Source organism: Microcaecilia unicolor, chromosome 4 (genome assembly GCF_901765095.1).
Source record: "Microcaecilia unicolor chromosome 4, aMicUni1.1, whole genome shotgun sequence".
NCBI lineage: Eukaryota > Metazoa > Chordata > Amphibia > Gymnophiona > Siphonopidae > Microcaecilia > Microcaecilia unicolor.
This window is the reverse complement of record NC_044034.1, coordinates 231149245-231175146: the sequence shown is the minus strand read 5'-3', so window position 1 is coordinate 231175146 and position 25902 is coordinate 231149245. Positions and strand designations below refer to the sequence as shown.

Genomic DNA, 25902 nt, shown 5'->3' with positions numbered 1-25902 from the left:
ATTACACAGTAAGAGAATAATAAGATTCTATTGTGTTGAGCACAAGATGCGGGACTGAGTACAGGGGATGAGGACACAACTAAGAAACGTAGGAGTACATACGGAAAGAACTCTATCTGCTAATGTTAGAATTTTAAGAGGAATTCGGTACAAAACTAGTAACCAGTGTTCACTATAAAAGCAGAGGAATTACATTGTTAGATTTTTCTTTTTTTTTTATCCCAGGCTTCAAGAAACATTTGATGCCATTATTCCTGCCCAAAGAAGCATTATGAAGTATTGACTGAAAGGGTGTCCACCCATTTTTGCACCTGCCATATTTACGGTTATATTTTGAATCAATACAAATCAGCAAATAAATAGTAAACTATGTATATACATTTCTAGAAAGATATCATACTTAATTTTGTACCACGTAGAGGGCACATCAGCTTGTGTTTACTTAGGAATTCATTCATACAAGCTGATCAAGGACGCCAACACTTTTGGCCAACACCATATTTATATGGCAGTATACAGACAGATATTAAAAAAAAAAAAAAAAAGAACTCTACCTTTTCGTTCTCCATTTTGTGCTAGTTCTGTTCCATCATATATAATTTCACCATCTTTAACCATTTCATTCCAGAGACCACAAAGTCCATCCCGTGTAAATGCAAGCTAAAAAAAGAGAATCAAGCATTATTCCCAGCAAAAGATGTGCCAAAAAAATAAAGCATGCATTTTCCTTCATAACACACATATCAAGCTGTAAAGAGAAGCCTTTAATCCATTATTAATCAACATATTAGAAAATCTGAACAAATTAATCACACATTTTTAATTGCAATACACAAATAAATATCTATATATATAAAAGGCAACCCCAACGTTCTATGAAGCCTCCAGCAGGAAGTGTGAAGCGCCAGAGATATCCGGTTTCCCCATGAGTGAAGGAAAACAGCACAGCACGAAATCCCTCTCTCTGTAACAGTGAAGGACTCAGAGGGGGGAGGAGAGAGATGCCCTCCCTCTCTCTGTAACACAAACACAGCACAGCAGGAAACAACACTGAAGGACTGGACTCCAAGGGGGGAGGGGAGGGAGAGAGAGCAGAGGGCAGGGACACTCCCACATGCACACTCTGAAGAAAACCTTGCTAGCCCTCGTTTCATTTGCATCAGAAACGGGGCTTTTTTTACTAGTACATTTATAAAACACACAAATTAAACATAGTATATAAACATAGAAACTAGAACACTTATGCAAAACTTGCCGTCAGTCGCTTCACCCCTGTCATCTACCCTGTGTTATCCCCTGTTCCTACCCCTCCTGTCACTTTCTGTTTCTGGGCCATCATTGTCCTGTTTTGTATCCTGATTTATTGTAAGCCACATTGCGTCTGCTCATGTGGGTAAATGTGGGGTAGAAATGTACTAAAATAAATAAAAACCAATTAACCTCCCACTAATCACTTCATTGTTTTTTTCCACATGTATCAAATACCCAACATGTTTCAATATAACACCTACTTCAAGGGGCCTCTTGAAAACTAAGTGACAGCGTCAGGGAAGCATACCAGAAGACAGAAGGGCAAAAGAAACCTTGAAGAAAAAAAAAAAAAAAAAAAAGACCTACAAAGAAGGAAAAAGCAAATAAAAACAAGAAAAACTAAATAAGAAAACAAGTAATAAACAAAAATAATAAATAAAAGGTGAGACTGTAACATTGCAACCAAATTTTGTCAAGAAGATACATCAAGCACAAACAGAAAGCAGCCTATGCAAAATATTAAATTAAAAACCATAAACACACAGGCACACACCTCTCAAAAAAAATCTAGGCATTCATTCAGTCTACTCACAAGTGCACTCCACCAGTTTAGCCATCACAATTGCTGCTATTCATGACATATTACTCAAACTAAAAGAAGGTGTGAACCACCAAAGACGTACCCAATGATACTACAACAACATATACTGGCATTTTCATAAATAGAAAAGGCAATATAAACAAACAATAACTTTAAACAGGAGCTACAACTAGTAAAGCTACAAACTATAATCAGTATATACAACAAATTCCAGCAAAAGTTATGCTTGCTCACAAAGAGGCAATGCCAAATAAAGCACAAAAAAAAAAAAACGAAGCATGAATTCACGCTAAAAATGGGGTCCAACATACGTCATCCATTATTTTAGCCCAAACAAAGAAAAAGGGGAAAAAAACAAATAAAAATTATATTAAGGCGGATCACGTGGTGCTATGAGCTAGGCAGCAGCCAGCTGCACTAGCTCCAGAACCCTCACCCGCAACTTCAGCAAACTAGAGATCACTGTTGGAATATTTTCTAGTAGTGAAGCGTGTGAACCCCGCATGGATAGATACCTCCGAAGCTCGCCGGCGATAAAGGCACCGAAGCCCAGCAAAAAAGAAAAAACTAAAACTGCTGTCGGCGAAAATAAAATGGCGGACGGCGTGCACAAGACGCCGATGGTGTTTTCGGAGGCCCAGTGGGAACAACTCACCTCCGCAATGACAAAAGCATGGGAGCCGAAATGGATGGCATTGAACCGGAAACTGGAAGGGATCCAGGCCACACTGGCAGGTCTGCAAACCCGCGTGAGCGATGCAGAGGTGCATGTGGCGGCGGTCGAGGATGATGTGCGCGCCTATGGCCCAGATATAAGCAGCCTGCAGCAACAGATGAAGACACATGCCTCCAGGTTGGAAGATCTGGAGAATCGTTCCCGCCGGAACAATATACGGCTGGTGGGACTCCCTGAATCGCTCCCGGAGCGCAACTTGGAGGTATGGTTGGAGACGTGGCTATCGAAAGAGCTGGCACTAACAGATTCTATGGTGCCAGTGGTGGTAGAGCGGGCCCACCGAGTGGGGAGAAAAATGGAGGCACAAGGCAGGCCACGAGTTGTGGTAGCCAAGCTGTTAAACTATAGACACAAACAAGAAATCCTGCAAGGTTTTTGCGTGAAGAGGGAGACTTTTAAATATAATGGGAGGAATATCTTAATTTTCCAAGACTTTTCAGCAGAGGTACAAACAAGACGTAAACTGTTCCACCCATTGTGTACAACTTTAATCAACAAAAAAAATCCGCTTTGCTTTGCAATATCCAGCACAACTGAAGGTGCTGATGCAGGACCAATGGCACACATTCCATACTGTGGCAGCTGCACAGAGGTATCTCCAGGACAATAACATTTACAGTCCAGGACAAGAGTAAGACACCAGGCCTTAACATAAAAGGGACACAGAAGTTGGACTGTATGTGAGTAAAAGACAAGGGCAATTCACACGCATTTGGGTACTGCGGGTGGGGGTCCCAAGCCTGTTTGCGTGATTCAGTTCCATAACCAGGTAGAGCCTGGAGCATGGAAAGGGTGGTAGATAAAGGGAGGCATGGGGGGGGGGGGGTTTGGGAGGGGAAAATTCTAGTTGGAGCAGGGGACTACTAAACATCACTAGACTAAGTGCGAAGAGAAGGTGGAGTTACACGAAACCAATTGGTATCTGTACACTAGAGGGAGGTAAACCACTTATGGGGGGGGGGGGAAGCCGAATAGACGGAAATGGAGATCAAGGGTTGGTCGCGAAGGCAGATACAGAAGCATTATGCCAGCACGGATAGTATCATGGAATGTGGGGGGGGGGGGGGGGGTTAGCACCCCCACGAAACGCTATAAGATCTTGCAGGCGTTACGTAGGCACAAAGCAGACATTGCCTGCCTGCAGGAAACACGGTTGAATGACCAGGAACATGCTAAACTGAACAAGACCTGGGTGGGAGAGTGTCATGCAGTGGCGGCGCAGGGGCGGAAAGGCGGTTTAGCGATCTTAATCCGGAAAGGACTCCCGTGCAAAGTTAATTTGTTGACACAGGGAGGCCAGGGGAGGTATCTAATTTTGAAGGTTTGGATACAGGGGGTAGAGTTTATATTGGTAAATGTATATGGCCCTAACGGATACATACCTGGTTTTTATACAGCTCTGGTTAATGCCTGTTTGCAATACAAAACAGCAAAATTGATAGTTTTGGGGGATTTCAATATGGCCTCAGATCCTGAACTAGATACATCGAGCCCTTCCTCCCCACACTATCAGGGACGAAGGTGTAAAGAGGCACATGGTACCTTGGCACGTCTAGACTATATATTGGTAGAGTCCACCGTGTTCCCCTGGGTGCAGTCTGCAGAGGTGGGTCCCGAGGAAATCTCGGATCACGCTCTTATATGGTTGGATATCACTATCCCGGCAGACAGAGAGGGGGGAAAGGGATGGCGGTTCCCGGCTTATTTACAGGGAGATGTGCAATTTCAGGCATACCTGCACGAAAAGTGGGAAGCATATATCACTCACAATGGGGCACAACCGGTGCTGTTTTGGAACGCATCCAAAGCAGTGCTAAGGGGAGATATTATTGCTTACTGTAGTTCCAGGCGTAAGCGACAACAAGCCAGTATCTTACATTTAGAGAAGCAATTCCAAAAGGCAAGGCGCACACACATGCGTAAATCCACTCCAGAGTCCTTGGAAGCATTGAGGGTGGTTCAGTTAGCGCTGAATACCCTTCTGCATGAACGGGAGACACGGTCTTCCCTATATTGCAAATACAAATTAAGTAGATTTGGGAATAAAGCAGGTCCCTTGTTGGTGAGAGTGATCAACGGGGAATTATCTGCGGAAAGCTGGTTTGGACGGGTTGACCGAGGAATAGAGAGAGGGATTAAATGCTCCTTTGACCTTGGAAGAGTTGAAAGGGGCGATCAAAGGATTAAAGCTCCGTTCGGCCCCGGGTCCAGACGGTTTCACGGGGGAAGTACTATAAAATGCTGTCCCCAGAGGCATTAGCTTCCTTGTTAGAATACTATGAGGGTGTAATAGACGCAGGCCAGTTCCCTCCATACGCAAATCAGGCACTAATCACTTTAATCCCTAAACCTGGAGGGGTCACCGGACAGGGCAGATGCTTATAGGCCCATATCACTTCTTAATGTAGATACTAAGATACTGGCCAAGGTGATGGCCGAAAGATTAGCAGACTGCCTGCCCCACTTAATAGGTAAAGAACAGGTAGGATTTGTGAGAGGCCGACAAACTACCCAAAATGTTCGCAGATTACTTTTGACAATGGCAGTTTGTATAGAGAAAGCTGAGCCGGCTTGGGTACTCAGCTTAGACGCTGAAAAAGCGTTTGATCGGGTGCAATGGGATTACCTGTTTCAGACGCTTGAGCATATGGGCTTTAATGGTAGGTTCTTAAATATAATTAAAGTTCTTTACTGCCACCCCACGGCGAGAGTGTTGGTAAACGGCCTGCGGGGCAGTGAATTTGAAATAGAGCAGGGCACTAGGCAGGACTGCCCCCTCTCTCCCTTGCTGTTCATACTGGAATTGGAACCTCTGCTGCGCACATTGAAAACAGAAAAAAAGAGTTGAGGGGGTCCAGGTGGGGAGACAGTCAACAAAAGTGCTGGCGTATGCTGACGATTTGCTGCTAATGTTGACCAACCCACAAAGATCTACAGAGGTTCTGTTAGAACACATTAAGCAATATGGGCACATATCAGGATTCCAATTAAACTTGTCAAAATCGGTGGCATTACAGCTAGGACACACATGGGGGGGGGGGGGGGGGGGGGGGGGGGAGTCGGGGGAAGACAGATACCATTCCAGGTGGCCCAGGGTAAATTCAAATATTTAGGAGTCCTGGTTCCAGCGGAGATGAGGGAGTTATACGATCTTAATATACAGAGACTATTAAGGGATACTAGAAATAGTCTACAAGCATGGACAACACTGCCCCTCTCTCTGTTGGGCCGAATAGCCTTATACAATATGATCATTGCCCCGAAGTGGTTATACGTCCTGCAAACTTTACCACTGTATCTGAATAAGGATGAGCAAGAGTTGGACAGACTAACACAAAAATACCTTTGGTGCGGTAAAAGAGCTCGATTGCCTGTGAGGGTACTATGTACACCAGTGGAATACGGAGGCTTAGGACTGCTGAGTGTGAGGTACTTTAATGTGGCCAGTGGAATGAGAAACGTGAATGATTGGTTCCGGGAACAAGTGACTTTTCAGATACCCCAGTGGAACTGGGCCTTACCTTGGGGATTCATTTCAGCAACTACTTGCACTCGACTGGAGCGCCCGTTCCGCAGGTCTTGCGACAATCCCTGATCATGGGAACAGCGGTGGCGACCTGGAAATGGGTTTGTAGGATGCATCATTTTTCTACAAAGGTTTCACCATACTTACCCATTTGTGACAACATGGCCTTTGAACCGGGCCGTATGTACGGGACATTTAAGAGATGGAAAAAACGTGGATTGGAGTACCTGCTGCAGGTGTTGACCCGGGAGGGGCGCATGAAATCATTCGAAGTCTTGAAAAAAAGAGTATGACCTTCTTGATGGAGAACGGTTTTATTACGAACAATTAAAACATTATGTAGCATCCCTACCCTGGGAGCACCTGGCGGAGGACACCCAGGAGGAACTTGCGTTAGCTTTCTCCTTGGAAGCCCAGCAAAAAGTGCCACTCTCTCACCATCATAGACACATAAAAGATACCATGCCAGAACCAGATTATAAAACCCTATCTCAGCAGTGGACAATAGATCTTAGGACAGATATTGCGCCAACATTGGTACAGTCTCACATACTATCAATCAGACGAGTGACATACCAGTCCACACATTGGGAATTACAGTATAAATTTATTTTTCGCACATACCCCCTAGAAGAGCGTTTTATATGGGTCTGTCATCCTGGGGGGAGTGCCCGAAGTGTGGAGCAGAGGGTGCCACCTTAGGGCACGTTTTGGACATGCAAAAACATAGAAGGAATCTGGAAGGCCACCATAAAATATGTCAACACAATTTGGCACCAGCGTTGGAGTTATAGTCCGGCTCTACTGTTTGGCCAACCCCAGCTGCGGCAGCCTTTGGCGAAGGGCTTTACGGCTTTCGTCGCTAGGGCTGTGATAGTTGGCAAGCAAATTATTCTAACAGAGTGGCTGTCGCCTAACGCTCCTACCATCCAGCAGTGGCGGTCGAAAATGTTAATGATGCGGATAGAGAGGGTGAGGATTGTTGACTCTGAATCACAAGAGGGGGAAAAATTTCAACAACTGTGGACACCTCTTTGGAGCACGTTAACTCCATCTGCGTGACGTCATCTATTGAATTTATAAATAATGTGATGTTAGTCATAGAACAAAAAGGGGGGGGAGGGTTGGGGGGGATAGAAGAGGGAGGAGGAGAAGAAATTTAAAATTCTTTTTTGTTACAAGAACAGTTTTGTTATTGTTGTATTGTTTGAATAAAAATAATTTAAACATAAAAAATTATATTAATAATGGGTTTAGTAAAACCAGCTACCAAACAGGCTGATGCTCAGAACTCCCGCGGTAAAGCCAATAGCGCAGAACCCATACCGTCAGAACAGCGCAGAAAACTAGCTCACCGATGCTCAAAGGAAATAGTATCCAATTATAAATGCAATATAAAAGCAAAAGGGGAACGTGCTTGGCATATGATCAGAATTCTGTGGTAAGCTCAGCTCTTGTGCTTATGTACCAGGCAAACCCAAAAGTGAAGCACACACTAATGCCTGTTTTCTATGCCTTTAAATATATGCTTTTCAATATTTTATTTTATTTTTACTTGAAAGGCTTGTATTTAAGCGCAGAACAGGCGCAGATGTGTGCTTTCACTTTCGGGTTTGCTCCAACTCGCACACATTCGTCTCTCACTATCAGTGCTTAGGGGCTTGCACGGGCTTCCTTCTGCTTCCAAACTAAATAAAAATCATCAAGTTGTAAAGAAAGAATCATGGAAAATCCTCTCTACAAGCACCCCAACTCCTGCTCCGAGCTGGCATTAGGTTTTCAGCAGTAAGGATGGCTTTGTTTTCTGTGACGTTCTCCAAGCATTGGGAGGGAATAGGAAATGACCTCATTCACATCAGTTTGACACTTGAATGGTATTTACACTAATCTTTGGCGTGCACATTGTCTCCCGTGCTAGAGCCCTCTGAGCATTCTGCGCTCTTCTAGAAACGTACTGTAATTTATGTTCTGTAAGGTCCAGCAAGACCAGATCTAAGGATCTGAAGCAGTGGCCTAGTGGTTAGGGTGGTGGACTTTGGTCCTGGGGAACTGAGGAACTGAGTTTGATTCCCACTTCAGGCACAGGCAGCTCCTTGTGACTCTGGGCAAGTCACTTAACCCTTCATTGCCCCATGTAAGCTGCATTGAGCCTGCCACGAGTGGAAAAGCGCGGGGTACAAATGTAACAAAAAAAAAAAAATAGATTGCTTGTAAGTTCCCCTGGTGTGTTTGGCCAGCTGCAGGCAATCTTGTGCTGGAGAGATAAGCTATGCTGGACAGATAAGTGGTTAATATTTTTTTTGTTACATTTGTACCCCGCGCTTTCCCACTCATGGCAGGCTCAATGCAGCTTACATATTGTATACAGGTACTTATTTGTACCTGGGGCAATGGAGGGTTAAGTGACTTGCCCAGAGTCACAAGGAGCTGCCTGTGCCTGAGGTGGGAATCGAACTCAGTTCCTCAGTTCCCCAGGACCAAAGTCCACCACCCTAACCACTAGGCCACTCCTCCACACACAAGACAAAGGGACGGTCTGAAGAAATCTCTGGGGTGTGTGTAAGGAGATGGAGCATTCTAGGACCAAGATGCACTAAAAAAATCATTAAAGCCCTTCCCTTACCGATTCCTTAGCGAATCGGTAAGGGACGGGCATGAATCAAGGAAATCAAATGCAAATGAGCTGATCGCTGCTAGCTCATTTGCATGGGATTTCCTTCAAAGCCAGTCGGCCAGTTGAGCATGCGCAGAGCAGCCAAGTGTTATGCTGGCTGCTCTGCGCATGCCAAGGACGTCCTTTATGGACGTCTTTCACTCAAAAAAACAAGTCGTCCCCATAATCGATCCAGATCCAGGAGCACAGATCGTCAGCTTTTATCTAGTGCTGCGAGGAGGGGGGAGGGAGGGAGGGGGAGGTACAGGCTCATTACAAGCAGGGTGGAAGAAGAAAGAAGCCGGGTCTGTGCTGTCACCAGCGTGCGCGTAGGAACGGAACGGCTCGTGGCCGGGGAACTCTTCTTTTGGAACTCTTCAGCACTCGCACTAACTTGTCTCCCGTCACCCCAAATCAAAAAAACTACTTGGACTTCTGTTTCGATTATGCCCCTCCTCCAGGTCTCTCTCAGTCAATCACAGCGTGTTTAGCTGACATCCAGTGGCCTCCAGATAGGTGCGCATGGTGTTGAGACTCTCCAGTGCTCTTGCAAAAGTGACAGGAGGAGGTTGTTAAATTTCGTCAGCATGTGCCTCGCTGCTCATTTCATCATCTGTTTCATCATCAGCCGTTGCTGCCTACGTGTAGGAGCATATCTCGACATCAATAGCCTGTTCATCTGACGGGTTTGCAACAGCTGCATCTGTTTCGTCCCTTTCCACATCCTTAACAAAGCTTGCCCGCTTGTAGCAGTTCACAATGGTTGCCTGTGTATCATGATTCCAGGCTTCTTTCTGCATATGTAGGGAATCCAACAGTGATACATTACAAGCCAGTTCAACAGCACGTTTATCCTTGCCAGTCTGGTCATCCATAACGCTCATCAGATGACGTAGCACACAAGCCCAATAATGTTGTTTGAAATTGGCTATTATGCCATGATCCATAGGTTGGGATCAGAGAGGTAGTGTTTGGTGGCAGGAAGACCACCTTGACGTTAGCCTGATATCATCACTGTGTCCAGCACAATTATCACAAAGCAACAATATCTGACGCTTTTGTGCCCGCACTCTAGTGTTTAACATCTTTAGCCACTGTTTCCAAATTTTCCCAGTCATCCATAAATTTGTGTTAGCCTCGTATGACACAGGAAGTCACCTAACATTCTTGAAACAGGGCTGTTTGCTCTTTCCAATGACGAGGGGTTCCAACTTCTCACTCCCATCCATATTGCAGCAAAGGAGGATCATCAGTTGGTCCTTTGACGTTTTACTTCCTGTAGTTTCGGCTTGTTTGAATGCAAGTGTTCCATCAGGAATCGCTCGCCAGTAGAGATCGTTTTCGTCAGCATTGAAAATGTCACAAGGTGCAAACTCATTCAAGATGGTAGGAAGAACTGAAAGAACCCAATTTTCAGCACCAAAGTCATCAGCGTCTTGTTTTTCACCATGCTGTTTCTTTAATTTTATGTTGTTCCTCTCCTTCCATCTTTCCAACCATTCAACAGTGGCTTTGAATTCAGTTAGTCCAAGACTTTCAGCTAGCTGATTAGCTTTCCCCATAAGCAGTGGACCACTGACAGGAAACTGTCTGCTCCTGACTTGAGAAAAACAACGAAGAAGAGCATCTTCTACATCCTCAGCATTTCCCGCGCGTTTACATTTCCTGTGTGGATTTATATTGTTTTGCCAGTCTTCCAGAAGCTGATCTTTCTGCTTCAAGATATGTGAAATTTGACTGGGATTGACATCATATTCTTTAGCAATAGATGTTTGTTTGTTTTCTAATTTTTTAAAGAACTTCTATTCGTTCAGCCAGTGTTAAAGTCTTACAGTTGCGCGACGACGACAACTCCAGTGTACACTCTAACAACTTTCTTTCGCTTATTCTGCCTGTGGCAGTTAACCAATGAGATTTCAAATTTATCGCCCCTTTGTCATGTGCCAATCGGCTTCCATATTCCATGCGTGCCCTTATGCGAAGTCTTTCCTGCACAGGAGCGGTCTTAAACCATGCATATAAGCAAATCTTTTACTTATCAGAGGTGTGCTAAACCGAAGTTTGTCCCCATAGAAATTGATGGCGCCAAAAACGGGACCAAAATACGGCATGCAGTTAAACAGAGCATGCGCTTATCCGACGTACACTTAAATGGAGTGCACTGTATGTATATATAAACATAAATAATTGGACCCAGTTTCTATTTTCAGCGTTCCTGTCTTATCTTCAGCTACCTCTGTTTTCAGTGGCTGCTGACCATTTGTCATTTCTCCTCTTTCTCCTATGTTGTTCCGGTCCCTCGCTACATCTGTTTGACATATCTATTTTTGCCTTTTAGCTTTTTCCTGTCTTTCTTTCTTTTCTACCTCTGTCTAATCTTTCTCCTGCTTCCTTTTCTCCCTTCTCCTCCTCCCCCCTAGGTCCAGCATCTCTCCCTTTTGCTACCCTCCCCTCCTTCCCATTGCCCAGCATCTCCCCCTCCCTTCTGCTCCTGGGTCCAGCATCTCTCCCTCGAAGAAAATGGAGTCTCAATATGACAATTTTCAGTGCAGTATCTCAGGAAAACTATAGCTTCCAGCTGCACAAAATTAACACATATTAATCATTTTAACCAGAGCTACTAACAGATAAAATATGAAAGTCTTTCCTTTAATACCTTTGGCACAGTGGTTTGCTGAAAGGGGCATTTTGTTACAAGAGATTTAATAAAATCCCATTTTTTTTTATTTCTTTATTATATTTTAACATAATAGTTACAACCATTCAGATCTGCAAATGTCAACATGTACACAACTTAATTACTTCTTCTTTCATAATAAAGTTTGCAAACCAACTCTAACAAACCCTCACCCTTTCCTCCCCCTCCCCCGCTCCCACTTAATGTGATGATGTGTGATTCTCTCATCTGCTCATATGGTTGCCAAATTTGATGAAACCTAAGTAAGTGGCCTTTTCTCAATGCGGTCAGTTTTGACATCTGGTACAAATAATCAAGTTTAATTTTTACAGCTTGAATTTGTGGCATCTCCGTCTGTTTCCAAGCCCTTGCCACTGTCAGTTTGGCTGCCGCAAAAATCTGGCTAGCCATTTTATGTTGATGTGTCTTCCATTTTCCCGGGCGGAAATGTAATAAACAATATTCCGCCCATTTTTGACAATATCTCAGAAACCATGCGTCCCAGCTCAAAATGGGTTGCAGTTTCTGAATCTACACTATTCTAAGTGGTGCAAAATTCACAGCTACAGGACACTTAATGGCAGAGTGTCCTAACAGTTCAATTTAAGAATTACTCTTAGTTCTCTTTCTCTTCTATGAACAGATCGTTTCCTCCTTGTTGCTAGTCTTCCATCTCAACCGAAAAGGTCATCTTTTAAGATTAAGGTTTACAGAGATTTAGAAAATCTAAAATTGGATAGATTTCAACTTATCCTTCCATTTGACCTTGAAGATTTCTCTGCTAATATTCTAGAGGAAACAAATCATTTTAATGGAATTCCTGCCTTTCAGACACACTTGCACCCATCCAAGCTATTGCTATGATTAGGACATAGCTAGTCTCTCCTCTTGCTGAAACGCCAACTTCAACATTTAGAAAGCAAATGGAGGAAAACTCTACTCTCACTACTGAGAATGCATATAGAACCACAGATTTAATTCAAAAGATTTTATTGAACAGGCAAAAAATATTATTCTAAGCAAATTTTAAAGGCACCTCACTCAGCAAGGCTCTATGGTATCTTGTGCATATTCCAGAGCCTATTGGCTTACTACCATCAGCAGATTCTAATGCCACTTACTTCTCGACAAAGACCTCCTCACTTTATTCATTAATACATTCTCAAAGCACCAACTCAGCATCTATATAAGTAGCTCTTCAATCTCCCCTTCTATTTCTTCAACACCAAATATTGTACATACTAGTAAAAAAAGCCCCGTTTCTGATGCAAATGAAACGGGGGCTAGCAATGTTTTCTTCTGTGTGCATGTGGGAGTGTGTGTGTCCCTGCCCTCTGGCCTCTCTCCCCTCCCCCCTCTGAGTCCTTCACTGTTACAGAGCCAGCGATTTGATTTCGTGCTCTGCTGTTTTCCTTCACTGACTGTGTTACAGAGAGGGCGGGGCAGACACTCATAGGGAAACCGGATATCTCGCCCCCTTCACACTTCCGGCTGGAGGCTTCATAGAACATTGGTGTTGCCTTTTATATAGAGAGATTAGTATGGTAAAATTATGTCTTACCTGATAATTTTCTTTCCTTTAACCGCAGCAGATGAATCCAGGAACTGGTGGGTTAAGTCTGTCTACCAGCAGATGGAGATAGAGATAAACAAACTGAAGGCAGTGACAGCAGATGGCCAGCCCCTTTGCCAGTTAGTATGTCGTTCGTAAGCAGTAACCAAGGCAAGAATACGCAACAAATAACAACAAGAACCATCCTCACTATTAAAAACAGAGAACCAAACAAACTTGAATCAATTTCCACTTGTTCCACAAAACAGGAATCCCTTCCGTGTCCTCATATGTGTCTGAACTCTGCAAGAAGAACCCGGAAGGAAAAACCATCTACTCCTCGCGGAAACAGTCGGCTGAGCTAGGGAGGGATCCTGGATTCATCTGCTGCGGTTAAAGGAAAGAAAATTATCAGGTAAGACATAATTTGACCTTCCTTGTCGCCTGCAGCAGATGAAACCAGGAACTGGTGGGATGTACCAAATTAATCCCTATGTGGGGTGGGAAGCCGACGCACCCCGTGCCAACACTCCCGCCCCAAATCTCGCATCTTCCCGAGCAGACAGTCCAATCTGTAATGCTTCACGAAAGTATGGCGCGACGCCCAAGTAGCCGCTCAACAAATCTCTTCCACAGACAAGGCAGACATCTCCGCCCAAGAAGCAGCCTGGGTTCGAGTAGATTGGGCCCTCAGGGCCCCTGGGGGCGACCAGCCTTGTAAGATATACGCCGCCCCAATGGCCTCCTTAATCCAACGTGCAATGGAAGCCGCTTCACCTCTCCTCGAGCCCACCAAGAGCACAAAGAGATGATCCAAGCGACGAAACTCGTTAGAAACCTGCAGGTACCTAAACAAGGCTCTCCGAATGTCTAAGAAACGAAGAGACGCAAACTCTTCTGGATAATCTTCCCTTCGAAAGGAAGGAAGATAAATAGTCTGATTGACATGTAAGACCAAAGCGGGAGGGATTTTCCATCTGGACCGGTCCTTAATGCAGAAGATCCGGAGTCACCGGCAGTCGCAACGGTGGCTCTGCGAGCACCCAAACGAGGTCCGCATACCACGGGCGCCAGGGCCAATCAGGAGCCAATAGAACAACCGGCCCCCGATGCTGCGCAATGTGGAAAAGAATCCTCCCTATCAGAGGACACGGAGGAAAAACATACAGCAGCTTCTATTCCGGCCAGGGCTGGAGAAGAGTGTCTAAGCCTGCGGTTCCAGGCTGCCTTTTCTGACTGAAGAACTGGGAAACTTTGGTATTGCAAGCCATGGCCATGAAATCCACCACCGGCGTTCCCCAACGCTGACAGATCAGCCGAAACGCCAAGGCCGACAGTGTCCACTCCACTGCGTCCAAAAGATTCCGGCTGACAAAATCCACTTGAACATTGTCCTGATCCGCAATATGCGCTGCCAACAGGCACAGAACATGCGCTTCCGCCCACACAAGCAGACAAGACGCTTCCTCTCCCAGGAGAAGACTACGAGTGCCTCCCTGCCGATTGATGTAGGCCACCGTCGTGGTGTTGTCCGAGAACACACGAACTACATGACCTTGCAGGTCTTGAAAACTCCACAGCGCATTCACGACTGCTCGCAATTCCAGGCGATTTATTGGCCAAGTCGCTTCGAGTGGGGCCCAAGATCCCTGGGAAACCCAATGTAGACAATGGGCTCCCCATCCTGCAAGACTGGCATCCATCATGACCACCACCCAAGTGAGAGAAGCCAGCGGAACGCCCTTTTGTAAGCTGGCCGGTCAAAGCCATCCAGTCAGACTGTCCCTGGCTCAGTTCGACCAAGGAAGGTGCCAAAGATAATCCATCGACATCTGCGACCATCTGCTCAACAGGAAGTTCTGAAGAGGCCGCATGTGAGCCCTGGCCCATGGAATGACCTCCAAGGTCGCTGTCATGGAACCAAGGAGCTGAACACAGTCCCACACTCAAGGAGAGCAAAAACTCAACAAGGTCCAGACTTGGGAAAGCAGCTTGGCCCTCCGACCCCCGGGGAGAAACACCTTCCCCTGCTTCGTATCGAATCGCACTCCGAGGTACTCCAGGTTCTGAGTAGGAACCAGATGACTCGTCCACACTGACCACCCAACCTAAGGACTGCAGGACTGCAAGCACCCAGTCGGTGGCCACTCGACTCTCCTCCGCTGAAGTCGCTCGAATTAACCAGTCGTCGTGATAGGGATGCACCCGAATCCCCTCCTTCCGCAAAAATGCCGCCACCACCACCACCATGACCTTGGAAAAGGTGCATGGGGCAGTTGCCATTCCAAAAGGAAGGGCCCGAAACTGGAAGTGCTGACCCAGCACTGCAAATCTGAGAAATCGCTGATGAGGCTGCCAAATGGGAATGTGCAGGTCGAGAGCTGTAAAAAACTCGCCTGGTTGAACAGCAGCAATAACTGCCCTCAACTTCTCCATGCGGAAGTGTCGAACTCGAAAAAAACTGGTTCACTTTGCTAAGCTCGAGAATAGGCCGAAAAGCCCCTCCTTTCTTTGGAGCCACAAAGAAGATGGAGTACCGGCCTGTGCGGCACTCGAGAGGTGGAACAGGCACAATAGCCCCTATCCACAGAAGGTCTCGCAAACATTGCAGGGCCGCTGTTCTTTTGACCTGCGATAAACAGCGGGACTCCAGAAAAAAAGTCTGTGACAGGAGAGACCACATCGACCCACTGGTCCGATGTAATTCTGGTCAACTCTGGAACAAATAGCAAGAGCTGACCACCGATCTGCTCTCCTCCCGAGTGGACCTGCGCCCCCTGACGAGAGGGGGATCCAGCCGGATGCTTCTCGTTGCGAATGGAAGAACGTGTCCAAAACGAGGACGCTGAAAGGCAGAGTTAGAACGTCCTGGGCGATATCGTCACGTCTCTCTGAAAAGCGACCTCGAAGCTCCCTGCCTGGCACCAGACTTAGGCCGATCCTCCAGGAGATGCTGAGATTTGGAATCCCCAAATCCTTAACAATCTTTTCCAGGTCCTCTCCAAAAAGCAATATCCATGGAAAGGCAATTTAATAAGCCTCTGCTTAGAGGCCATTTCTGCGGCCCAATGACAGAGCCACAGAAGACACCGAGAGGAGACCGCCAAAGCCATGAGCTTGGCCGAAGCATGGACCAAATCATACAAGGTATCCGCCAAGTACCGAATCCATGATAGAGTGCAGCCAACTGAGACAAGCTCTAGCTGCATACGAACTACAAACAGAAGCTTGAAGAGTCAAAACGGCTACTTCAAAGCCACATTTTAAGGAGGCTTCTAGACGTCTGTCCTGCCTTGAGTGCCACACCACCTTCCACCGGAAGAGTAGTCTTCTTAGTGACCGCCGTCACTAGGGCATCTACCTTAGATAGAGCAAACTGCTCCAAACGATCCGCAGAAACCGGATACAGCCGGGACATTGCCCTGGCCACTTTCAGCCCCCCATCCGCGTCAGCACACTGGGCCACAATCAGCTCTTTTCTATAGCTTCATGCACCAGAAAGGCCTTAGAAGGCCGCCTAGTACTGGCCATCTTGGGGTTGACCGCCTGAGAAGCAGAAGCTTCTGGGTCCTCTATATTTAAGGCTTCCAGCGCCTGAGAGATAAATGAGGACAACTCCTCCTTATGGAAAATCCTCACAGCCGAAGAGTCCTCTGCCTGGTCAGAAAGGACACAGTCCGCCACCTCCTCTATCCCCGTCTGCTCAGAAGGAGCGATCGAGGAGGCAGCAGGCAATTGCACTAAGGACCCCTCGCCAGACCCCAAAGAAACTCTACACTTTTTAAGGGAGGAGAATTCTTCCGGGGAAAACCCCAATGTCCCCAGGCTATTCCCAGACCCCCCCAAAGAGGCTCAATGCTCGAAGCAGCAGCACCAGCAGTGGGAAGGGGCAAATTCCTCTTCAGCAAATAAGTCTGATGGAGGAGCAAAATTAATTCGGGAGAAACCCCTCCCCCGAAGCGGAGGAACCCACAGCCATGGCACCTGAGCCACAGACAAAAGCGCCTGACGTTCCCACAGACTCCCTCAACAAAGGAGAAGAAACTTCGCCCAAAACCACTACCAGAGACGCCTCCCGACGATTCGCAAACTGGCACGCAAATCACGTGGCCCCGAGCAGGAAAGCACGCTCTCGGGGGGGGGGGGGGGCTGCTCCCTCAAGTCTCGCCAAGTCAGTGCACCCAGTGCTGCAAAGACCCACTGCCGAACGTCGTTTCCCGCATTGGGAACACCGCTTAACAGCTTCAGCTGCCATCTGCCCACGTACACAAAAAAAACACCCACAGCCGGGAAAAGCGCGGGACCTGCAACACGAGTCGAAGAGAACGCTCCAACTCACACCTCAGGCAGGGCTCAGACAGGCAGGAAACACAGGCAGGACTCAGTCAGACAGGAACACAGCCCTGCTCTCACTGAAACACAACTCCCCTCTGTTTCTCTCTTTTTTTTTTTTAATAAATCTATGGTTCTCTTTTCTTTTTTTTTTTTTTTAAGTGAGGCGGCAGAAACAGATAAGGAAGAAAACGAACAGCAAACGCCTGTTCAGAGGGAATAGGAGGTGAAGCAGGGACCCAGCACCTGGGTATGCTCCCAAAGGGGACACCTTCAGTCCGCCACCCCCAGCTCAAACTGGCCACCGGCCCAGGAGCACCCTCAAACAAGGCTTTTGAGGGTGCTCCTGGGCCGGTGGCCAGTTTGAGCAAACTGCTCCAAACGATCCGCAGATCCAGGAGCTGGAGAAAAGCCATCCACCACTTGCTGGAGATAGACATACTAACTGGCAAAGAGGTTGGCCGTCTGGCATCACTACCTTCAGTTTGTTTATCTCTATCGCCACCTGCTAGTAGATGGACTTAACCCACCAGTTCCTGGATTCATCTGCTGCAGGTGACAAGGAAGTTTTCCATTTTTAATATTCTTTTGCCACAATCATTACAGCACATCCTTGCTAAGATTTAAAAATATCACCTCTCCACATGACCAAGAAAGTTTCCAATACTTTGCTACTATACCTTCCTAGTATGATTACCTCTAGTTTGACATATGGTCAATTTCCTACTATATAGAAACATGCTTTCATCCGTCCATCTCTCGGTGCTTCTAAGCTCACCACCATTAGCCCAATTTCCAATCTCCCATTAATATCAGACTACAGAAACAATTGTATAAGACCAACTAGATTACTTCGAGAAAACTAATTCACTGTATCTTAATCAGACTGGGTTTAGACATCAGAGCACCGAAACGGCACTTTTAGGTATCACAAACTACATAAACTATCACTTGCCAGATCAACAGTAAACAAAACAGAAATTATAAAAGATTGGATTACATCAGAAACCTTAGATTTACTCTTCATCAGCAAAACCTGGATCCATGATCAAAAAGATTCCATAATACTGGACCTTTGCCCTCCGGGATACAACATTACACACTGGACCAGAAAAGGTAAAAGAGGCGGAGGTATTGCTATAATCTACAGATCCCATCTCACTTTAGAAACCACTGCTGAATCAATCACACCTCAACTAGAAATTGCCTCAATCAGATTGCATCATAAAAGTGTAGCTGGCAATCTAAATTGCGTCCTATTCTACAGACCGCCAGGCACTTGGAGCGAAGCATATATAACCCTAATGGATTTCATATCGGCCACTTGTACATCTAACTCAAACTTACTAGTAATTGGGGACATAAACCTTCATTTAGAAGACCCAAACTCAACTGGTGTCCAAGATTGCAAGGAATTCTTCCAACTATGGGATTTCGAATGGCCACATCCGAATGCCACCCACAGAAAAGGCCACACACACGACCTGCTAATCCATAAATTCCCATCAGACCAAATCATTAAAGTCATTGACCACAAATGGACAGAAATTCCATGGTCAGAGCACTTCAAATTAAATCTGACCCTACACTGGCTGAAGAATGGGCATCTCAAAGCTGATGAAAAAAAATCTTACCAAACCAGAGGTAAAGTGGACACAACTGCATTTTGGCAATCAATTTACGACAACAATTGGTCTATTCCATCTGATGCAAGCAAGGGAGTGGGAAGTGGACCAATGATTCCAGGAAGCTGTGGTGTAAGATGAATAAATTTAATGCAGACTCGACACAGTACTGTGTTTTGGCCACAGGCCTGCCTCAGGAGTCTAAAACAATATTAAAAAATTTACATTAGAACAGAAAATAAACACACCACAGCTTCCCTGAATCATTGGTCCACTTCCCACTCCCTTACTTGCGTTTTGACTCCGTAGGATTTTGAGTTCATCCACCTAGGTGGATCACCTACCTCGTCACTATTCCATCCGATTCCATCAACTATCTTGCAGATTGGGAATCGAGATGTATCACCGTTCTAAATGAATTAGCTCCTTTAAGAACAAAAACCACTCACAAACCAAACAGGACCCCATGGTTCAACGAAAATGTGAAACAATTAAAATCTACTACTACTTATCATTTCTATAGCGCTACAAGGCATATGCAGCGCTGTACACCATACACAAAAGACAGTCCCTGCTCAAAGAGCTTACAATCTAGATAAGACAGGTAAACAGACAGAACAATTAAGGGTAAGGGAATAAAGAGGTGAGGATAAAAGAACAGGGCAAGTGAGTAGTGGTTAGGAGTCAAAAGCAGTGGTAAAGAGAGGGGCTTTAAGTTTGGACTTGAAAACGGCCAAAGACGGGGCTAGACGTACATGCTCGGGAAGTCCATTCCAGGCGTGAGGTGCAGCAAGATAAAAGGAACGAAGTCTGGAATTAGCAGTAGAGGAGAAGGGGACAGATAAGAGAGATTTATCTACAGAATGGAGTACTCAAGGGGGGCATAGGGAGAGACAAGAGTGGAGAGGTACTGGGGAGCGGCAGAGTGAATGTACTTATAGGTTAACAAGAGAAGTTTGAATTGAATGCGGAAACGGATAGGGAGCCAATGAAGTGATTTAAGGAGAGGGCTAATGTGAGCATAGCGACTTTGGCGGAAAATGAGTCGCGCAGCAGAATTTTGGACTGATTGAAGAGGAGAGAGATGGCTAAGAGGGAGGCCGGTGAGAAGCAGTTTACAATAATCAAGACGAGAGGTGATAAGAGTGTGGATAACGGTTCTGGTACAGTGCTCAGAGATGAAGGGACAGCTTTTGCTGATGTTATAGAGAAAGAAACGACAGGTTTTGGCAATCTGCTGAATGTGAGTAGAGAAGGAGAGAGAGGAGTCAAAGATGACCCCAAGGTTACGAGCTGATGAGACAGGGAGAATGAGAGTGCCATCCACAGAAATAGAAAAAGGGGGGAGAGGAGAAGTAGGTTTAGGGGGAAAGATGAGAAGATCGGTTTTGGCCATGTTAAGTTTCAGATGACGATAAGACATCCAGGCAGTGATATCAGATAGGCAGGCTGATACATTGGTCTGGATGCTGGTTGAGATTTCGGGGGTAGAGAGGTAGATCTGGGAGTCATCAGCATAGAGATGGTATTGAAAGCCATGGGATGATATCAGAGAGCCAAGGGAAGAAGTGTAGATGGAGAACAGGAGAGGACCGAAAACAGAATCCTGAGGTACACCGATTGGTAGAGGGATAGAAGTGGAAGAGGATACACCAGAGTGTACACTAAAGGTGCGAAGCGAGAGATAGGAGGAGAACCATGAAAGAACAGAGCCCTGGAATGCAAATGAAGACAGTGTATCAAGGAGTAGACTGTGATCAACAGTGTCAAAAGCGGCGGATAGATCGAGAAGGATGAGGATAGAATAGAGACCTTTGGATTTGGCCAGGAACAGGTCATTGGAAACTTTTGTAAGTGCAGTTTCAGTTGAATGAAGAGGGCAAAAGCCAGATTGGAGTGGGTCAAGAACAGCTTGAGAAGAGAGAAAGTCAAGGCAGCGGCAATGAATGGCGCGCGTTCAAGTAACTTGGAAAGGAAGGGGAGGAGGGAGATGGCTCGATAGTTGGAAGGACAGGTAGGGTCAAGTGAAAGCTTCTTCAGGAGCGGTGTGACCACAGCATGTTTGAAGGCATCAGGAACGGTCGCAGTGGAAAGAGAGAGATTGAGGATATGACAAATAAATGGGGTGAGAGCAGGAGAGATGGTGTTAAGAAGGTGGGTAAGAATGGGATCAGAGGAACAAGTAATTCGTTTTGAGGAGGAGAGAAGATGTGATGTTTCTTCATCAGTGACTTCAGGAAAGGAGGAAAAGGACGGAGGGGTTGAGGAAATAGGGGAACGGGCAAGGGGAGGGAAAGGTGGGGGTGGTTTGGTAGAGAATTCAAGAAAATCTAGAACCAGACAACTCGAACAAGCCTGGAGAAAAAAACAAAAACAATCAAAATCTAAACGCTTGGAAAGAATCGCATAGAAAATACAAGGAGTACAGACTGTGGAGTACCCCAGGGTTCACCTCTCTCACCCATATTATTTAATCTGATGATGATCTCCCTTGTTCATGCCCTATACTAGCAAAATCTTAATCCTTTTTCTGTATGCGGATGATGTCACCATTTACATACCGTTCAACTCTAATCCAACAGAAATCACTGTTGCAATAAAGACTAGTTTAAGCTTAATGGATGCCTGGGCATCGGCATTCAAACTCAACAAGGAAAAAACTCACTGCCTTATTCTCTCTTCTCACCACAAAACAAACCTCCCTTCATCCATAAAAACCCCGGAACATACTCTCCCAATATAGGAGAAACTGAAGATCCTTGGAATTACTATTGACACCAACCTAACCTTGGAGAGCCAAGCCTCTGCCACCTCGAAGAAAATGTTCCATGCAATGTGGAAACTCAAATGGATCAAACAATTCTTCCCTAGGGAAACTTTCCGTAACATAATTCAAACAATGGTACTATCACACATTGACTACTGTAACGCCGTATATGCGGAATGCAAAGATCAGATCGTAAAGAAACTCCAGACCACACAGAACACAGCAGCTAGACTCGTTTTCGGAAAGACAAGATTCGAAAGTGCTAAACCTCTACGCGAAATATTGCACTGGCTACCAATCAAGGAACGAATAGCCTTCAAAATTTGCACTCTGGTCCACAAAATAATCTATGGCCTGGCCCCAACCTACATGACCAAACTTATCGACTTACCAACAAGAAACATCATCGAATCATCAAGAATGTTTCTAAACCTGCATTATCCAAACTGTAAAGGTCTAAAATACAAATCAACATATGCATCCAGCTTTTCCTACATTTGCACCCAGCTCTGGAATGCATTACCTAGAAACATTAGAACTGTGAACACCCATCTAAAATTCCAAAAAGAACTCACGACACACCTCTTCCAGAAAGCCTACCCAGCAGACCCGAACTAATTCATGAACAATGTATCACATCTATCGAACTAAGAAATGAACAATACCCCTTCCACATAATCCTATTATTTCAAACTATACGAATTTTACCACTCCAGTTATAATTAAGTGTACTTCTACCCTTATCCTACTCTGTATTGCTCACTAGAAGCTGTAGTCCCTTCCCCGGAGACTTATCAGCTTCATTGGAATTACTTCTCTCTATATGCTACTATATATTTGTCCCGGAGTTGTATTCTCTTTTCCGGAACCATATCAGCTTCCTTGCACCTACTGTTACTCTATTTCCCACTCTGTATATATTCCTGGAGTTGGTACTCTCCTCTCCGGAACCTGTTAGCCACATTGAGCCTACTGCTATGCGGGAAAATGTGGGATACAAATGTAATAAATAAATAAAATAAGAGACTGTCCTTTTATCCCTAGACTTAAGAGCAGCATTTGATCTAAAAGACCATGATCTTCTACTCAGTTGCCTACATGAGATTGGCTTTCTTTCATATCTTAAACACTGAACAAACTCTGTCCTATGGCAAGAGTCCCTTTGGCTTGGATAGTGGCTCTCTCCTTTCAGTCCTGCCCCCTTCATCTGCATAATATTTCTACTCCCTTCAACATTTTATAAAGCATCAATCTTCTTCCTCTGCCCCTACCCCATGGTTTTTAAATGTCTCTCTTTCCTCCTTTGCGGAAACTAATTTTTATCCACATGCCCTCTCTCACTTCGCTTCTGCCCCCGGGCAAGCGCTTCCCCTCTCCCCTCCTCCATGCTCCCACAGGCCATTAGATTTCCATTCTCCCAGCAGCAACAAACTGAACTGAAAACTGAGAAGGAAGTCAGGCATGCTGTGCTGTTTTGACTGCTATAGATGCTTTCAGGAAGTGGTAAGTCCCTGCGTTGTCCTATTCAGTCACTTTCTGCTGGGTCCCACCCTCATAGGAAGAGAATAACGCGTTAAAAGGGGCAGGACCCACCAGAGAAGGAACGAGCACGCCAGCGCTGGGGTGCACCATATACCGAAAGCATCAGAAGCAGTCAAAACAGTGATCCAGTTCAAGGTTTGTTTCCTGAAGATCCAGGAGATTCATCTTTTACCTGGACCCCTCCCAATTTAAACCATGGCCTCTCTGTCAGAAATGGAAAAAAAACTGTCTACCAACATAAAACACAGGTTTGAACAAGTAGATGCAGATGTTCTTTTATGTCCACTTATGCACACATCTGGGTAATCCATCAACATCTCTGGCCTGAAAGAGCGAGGGGATTTGAATGGAATTAGGGCTAAACATTTTTTTTTAAATGTTTATAAAAAGAAACCAAGTGTGATAATGTAACTGTCAATTTAAAATAATGTATTTCTATATTTAAACCACAGGAGCAAGACATATATTACAGTGGCTCACCACCACTAGGAGACTACACACATAACCAGTAGCAACCTATGTAGTTCAATCACTAAATATCACAGTAGAATTGACAAGTAATAAATTGAAACACACATTTCACTCATTAAGAAGCAGCCCAACAGGAATAGGGGGGAGCACAGGGGGAGTTCCAATAGGTAAAGCATCTCTCATGGTGTAATATCGAACTCCTGTGCATGTGCATGACCAAGAGAGGAATAAGAAATGACCAATTCCCTAAATTAGGTTTCAGTGTATCAATATTCATGCTGCAGCTACTGAACTCCCTTACCCATAGACACGCACAAGGACTTTTGGGGAGTTTATTTTTTGAGAACCCCAGTGTGTGATTTGGCCAATTTTTTAAATTCATGTACCTTAACACTCATTCCCCATGGCAAATTTGGTCCAGTTCTATTAAATTTTAAGAGTAATTCTGTCCCTGGACGTATTCAATCCTTTATCTAAACATTACACCATTTTTTAGTTTCCCAATATAAATGATTTTTTGCATATTTTTAGATAACTGTACTATTTATTAGAACCACCACCATGCACGTCTCTCTCAATGAACCTGGTAACTGTTACACTTCATATAAACATTTTCTACAAGCATTCACAATATATGGTCTTAGTGAAGGAATACGTAAACAAAAACATCAAGACTTTACACAATACCTAACAACTTATGTAACAGAAAATGAAAGACATTCACTTACCTGTAAATCTGATTTCAACCATTTTGAGTCAAATCTGGGCCGGACAACCAAGTAAAAAGATTCTGAAGACATTTTTCTTCTTACAATCTGCCAGCCCCAGTGTGAAAGTCACTATCCGGTCATACTACAAAATAATAAAATTTATGATCCAAGACAAATAGTTACAACTGAAAAAATTATTTTAGTCAACACAGACAACATTTTACGTTTGCAGCTGCTTGTGATCTTGGGCAAAGACCTTAACCCTCCAGTGCCTCAAATAAGCCCTACAATTACAGAATATCTAGTATACACGTCTGTACACCGGTTCGATACTTTTCGGGCTTGCAAGCAGTATATAAAAAAATAAAATAATTACTCACTCAATACTGGCTTTCTACTATGACATTACCCCTCATTCCCTATAAGACCTTTCTTTCTACCTCTACCCACTGGCAGTCTGGCACAACATAACCTCTTAAATTAAATTCCCTCTGTAACTAAATACTATCCTAATAATTTGCACAGCCAACGATCCATGGCTGGCTGGGTTCACTAACATCACCTGACGTCAGCCAGCCTCCTGCGTTCGATTCACTCTGTCCCGCCCTCGCGTCAAAACGTAATGACGTCAGAGGGCGGAACAGTGAGGCGCATGACATTGATGGACATGGATGGGAGAACACAGAAGAACAGTAAAGGAGAAAATCGCTGGACACGGATGGGAGGATACGGAAGAGGAGAATCGCTGGACATGGAGGGGAGGGGAGGAGAGAGAGAGAGGAAAAAAAAACTTACATCACAGCCTTCCTAGCCTAGGGCCCACAATGAGAGGGAGGGAACGCAGGAGGACAGATGAGCTGACGTCAGGAGATGTTACTAACACACACAACACATCATGCGAACCCCAGAGATATAATTTAGGCAGCGTCAGGGGATGTTACTAACACACACACACAAGTCAGCATGCGAACCCAGAGGTACAATTTAGGCAGCCAGCGAACCTCAGCAGGGTGGCGGGAAGCAGGCGAGCGGCATGAGCCATGTCGCGAGACTGTGAGAGGCACACAGGAACAGCAGCCTCCAGCGTTCCCTTCCCCCTCGCGTCAAGACGTCATTACATCAGAGGGAAGAATAATGAGAGGGAAGCGAACGCTCAGGCAAGTTGAGATGACGTTTGGAAGCCAGTGAACCACGAGGTAATCACTAATCAGCAGGGTGGAGGCAAGCGGCATGAGCAATGGCGCGAGACTGCGGGGCGAAAGACAGAAGGCAAACCACAGAAATTGCGAGAGAAGCTGCCTGCTAACGCATAGCATGACAGGCGGAGTCTGGGACGGCTAGTACAATCATTGGAAACTTACACGAGGGATTCATATATATGTGTTGTGAACTTGACTTTCACGCTGACCAATCAGCGGAAAAATAAGGCGGAACATCCTCTAGAGTAGCGCCATGGCGA

The 25902-nt window shown here is 45.3% G+C and overlaps 1 protein-coding gene across 1 annotated transcript in view; it reads right to left on the bottom strand.

Moving 5' to 3' along the window:
- HERC2 (HECT and RLD domain containing E3 ubiquitin protein ligase 2) overlaps positions 1 to 25522 on the bottom strand; it is a 921269-nt gene extending 895747 nt beyond the window's left edge. The window contains 3 exon segments of the mRNA XM_030201308.1: positions 555 to 660; positions 24462 to 24585; positions 25445 to 25522. Of these exon segments, the coding sequence (XP_030057168.1) occupies positions 555 to 660; positions 24462 to 24533 (178 nt within the window). The 5' untranslated portion in view covers positions 24534 to 24585; positions 25445 to 25522.
- Positions 25523 to 25902: the final 380 nt, after the last annotated feature.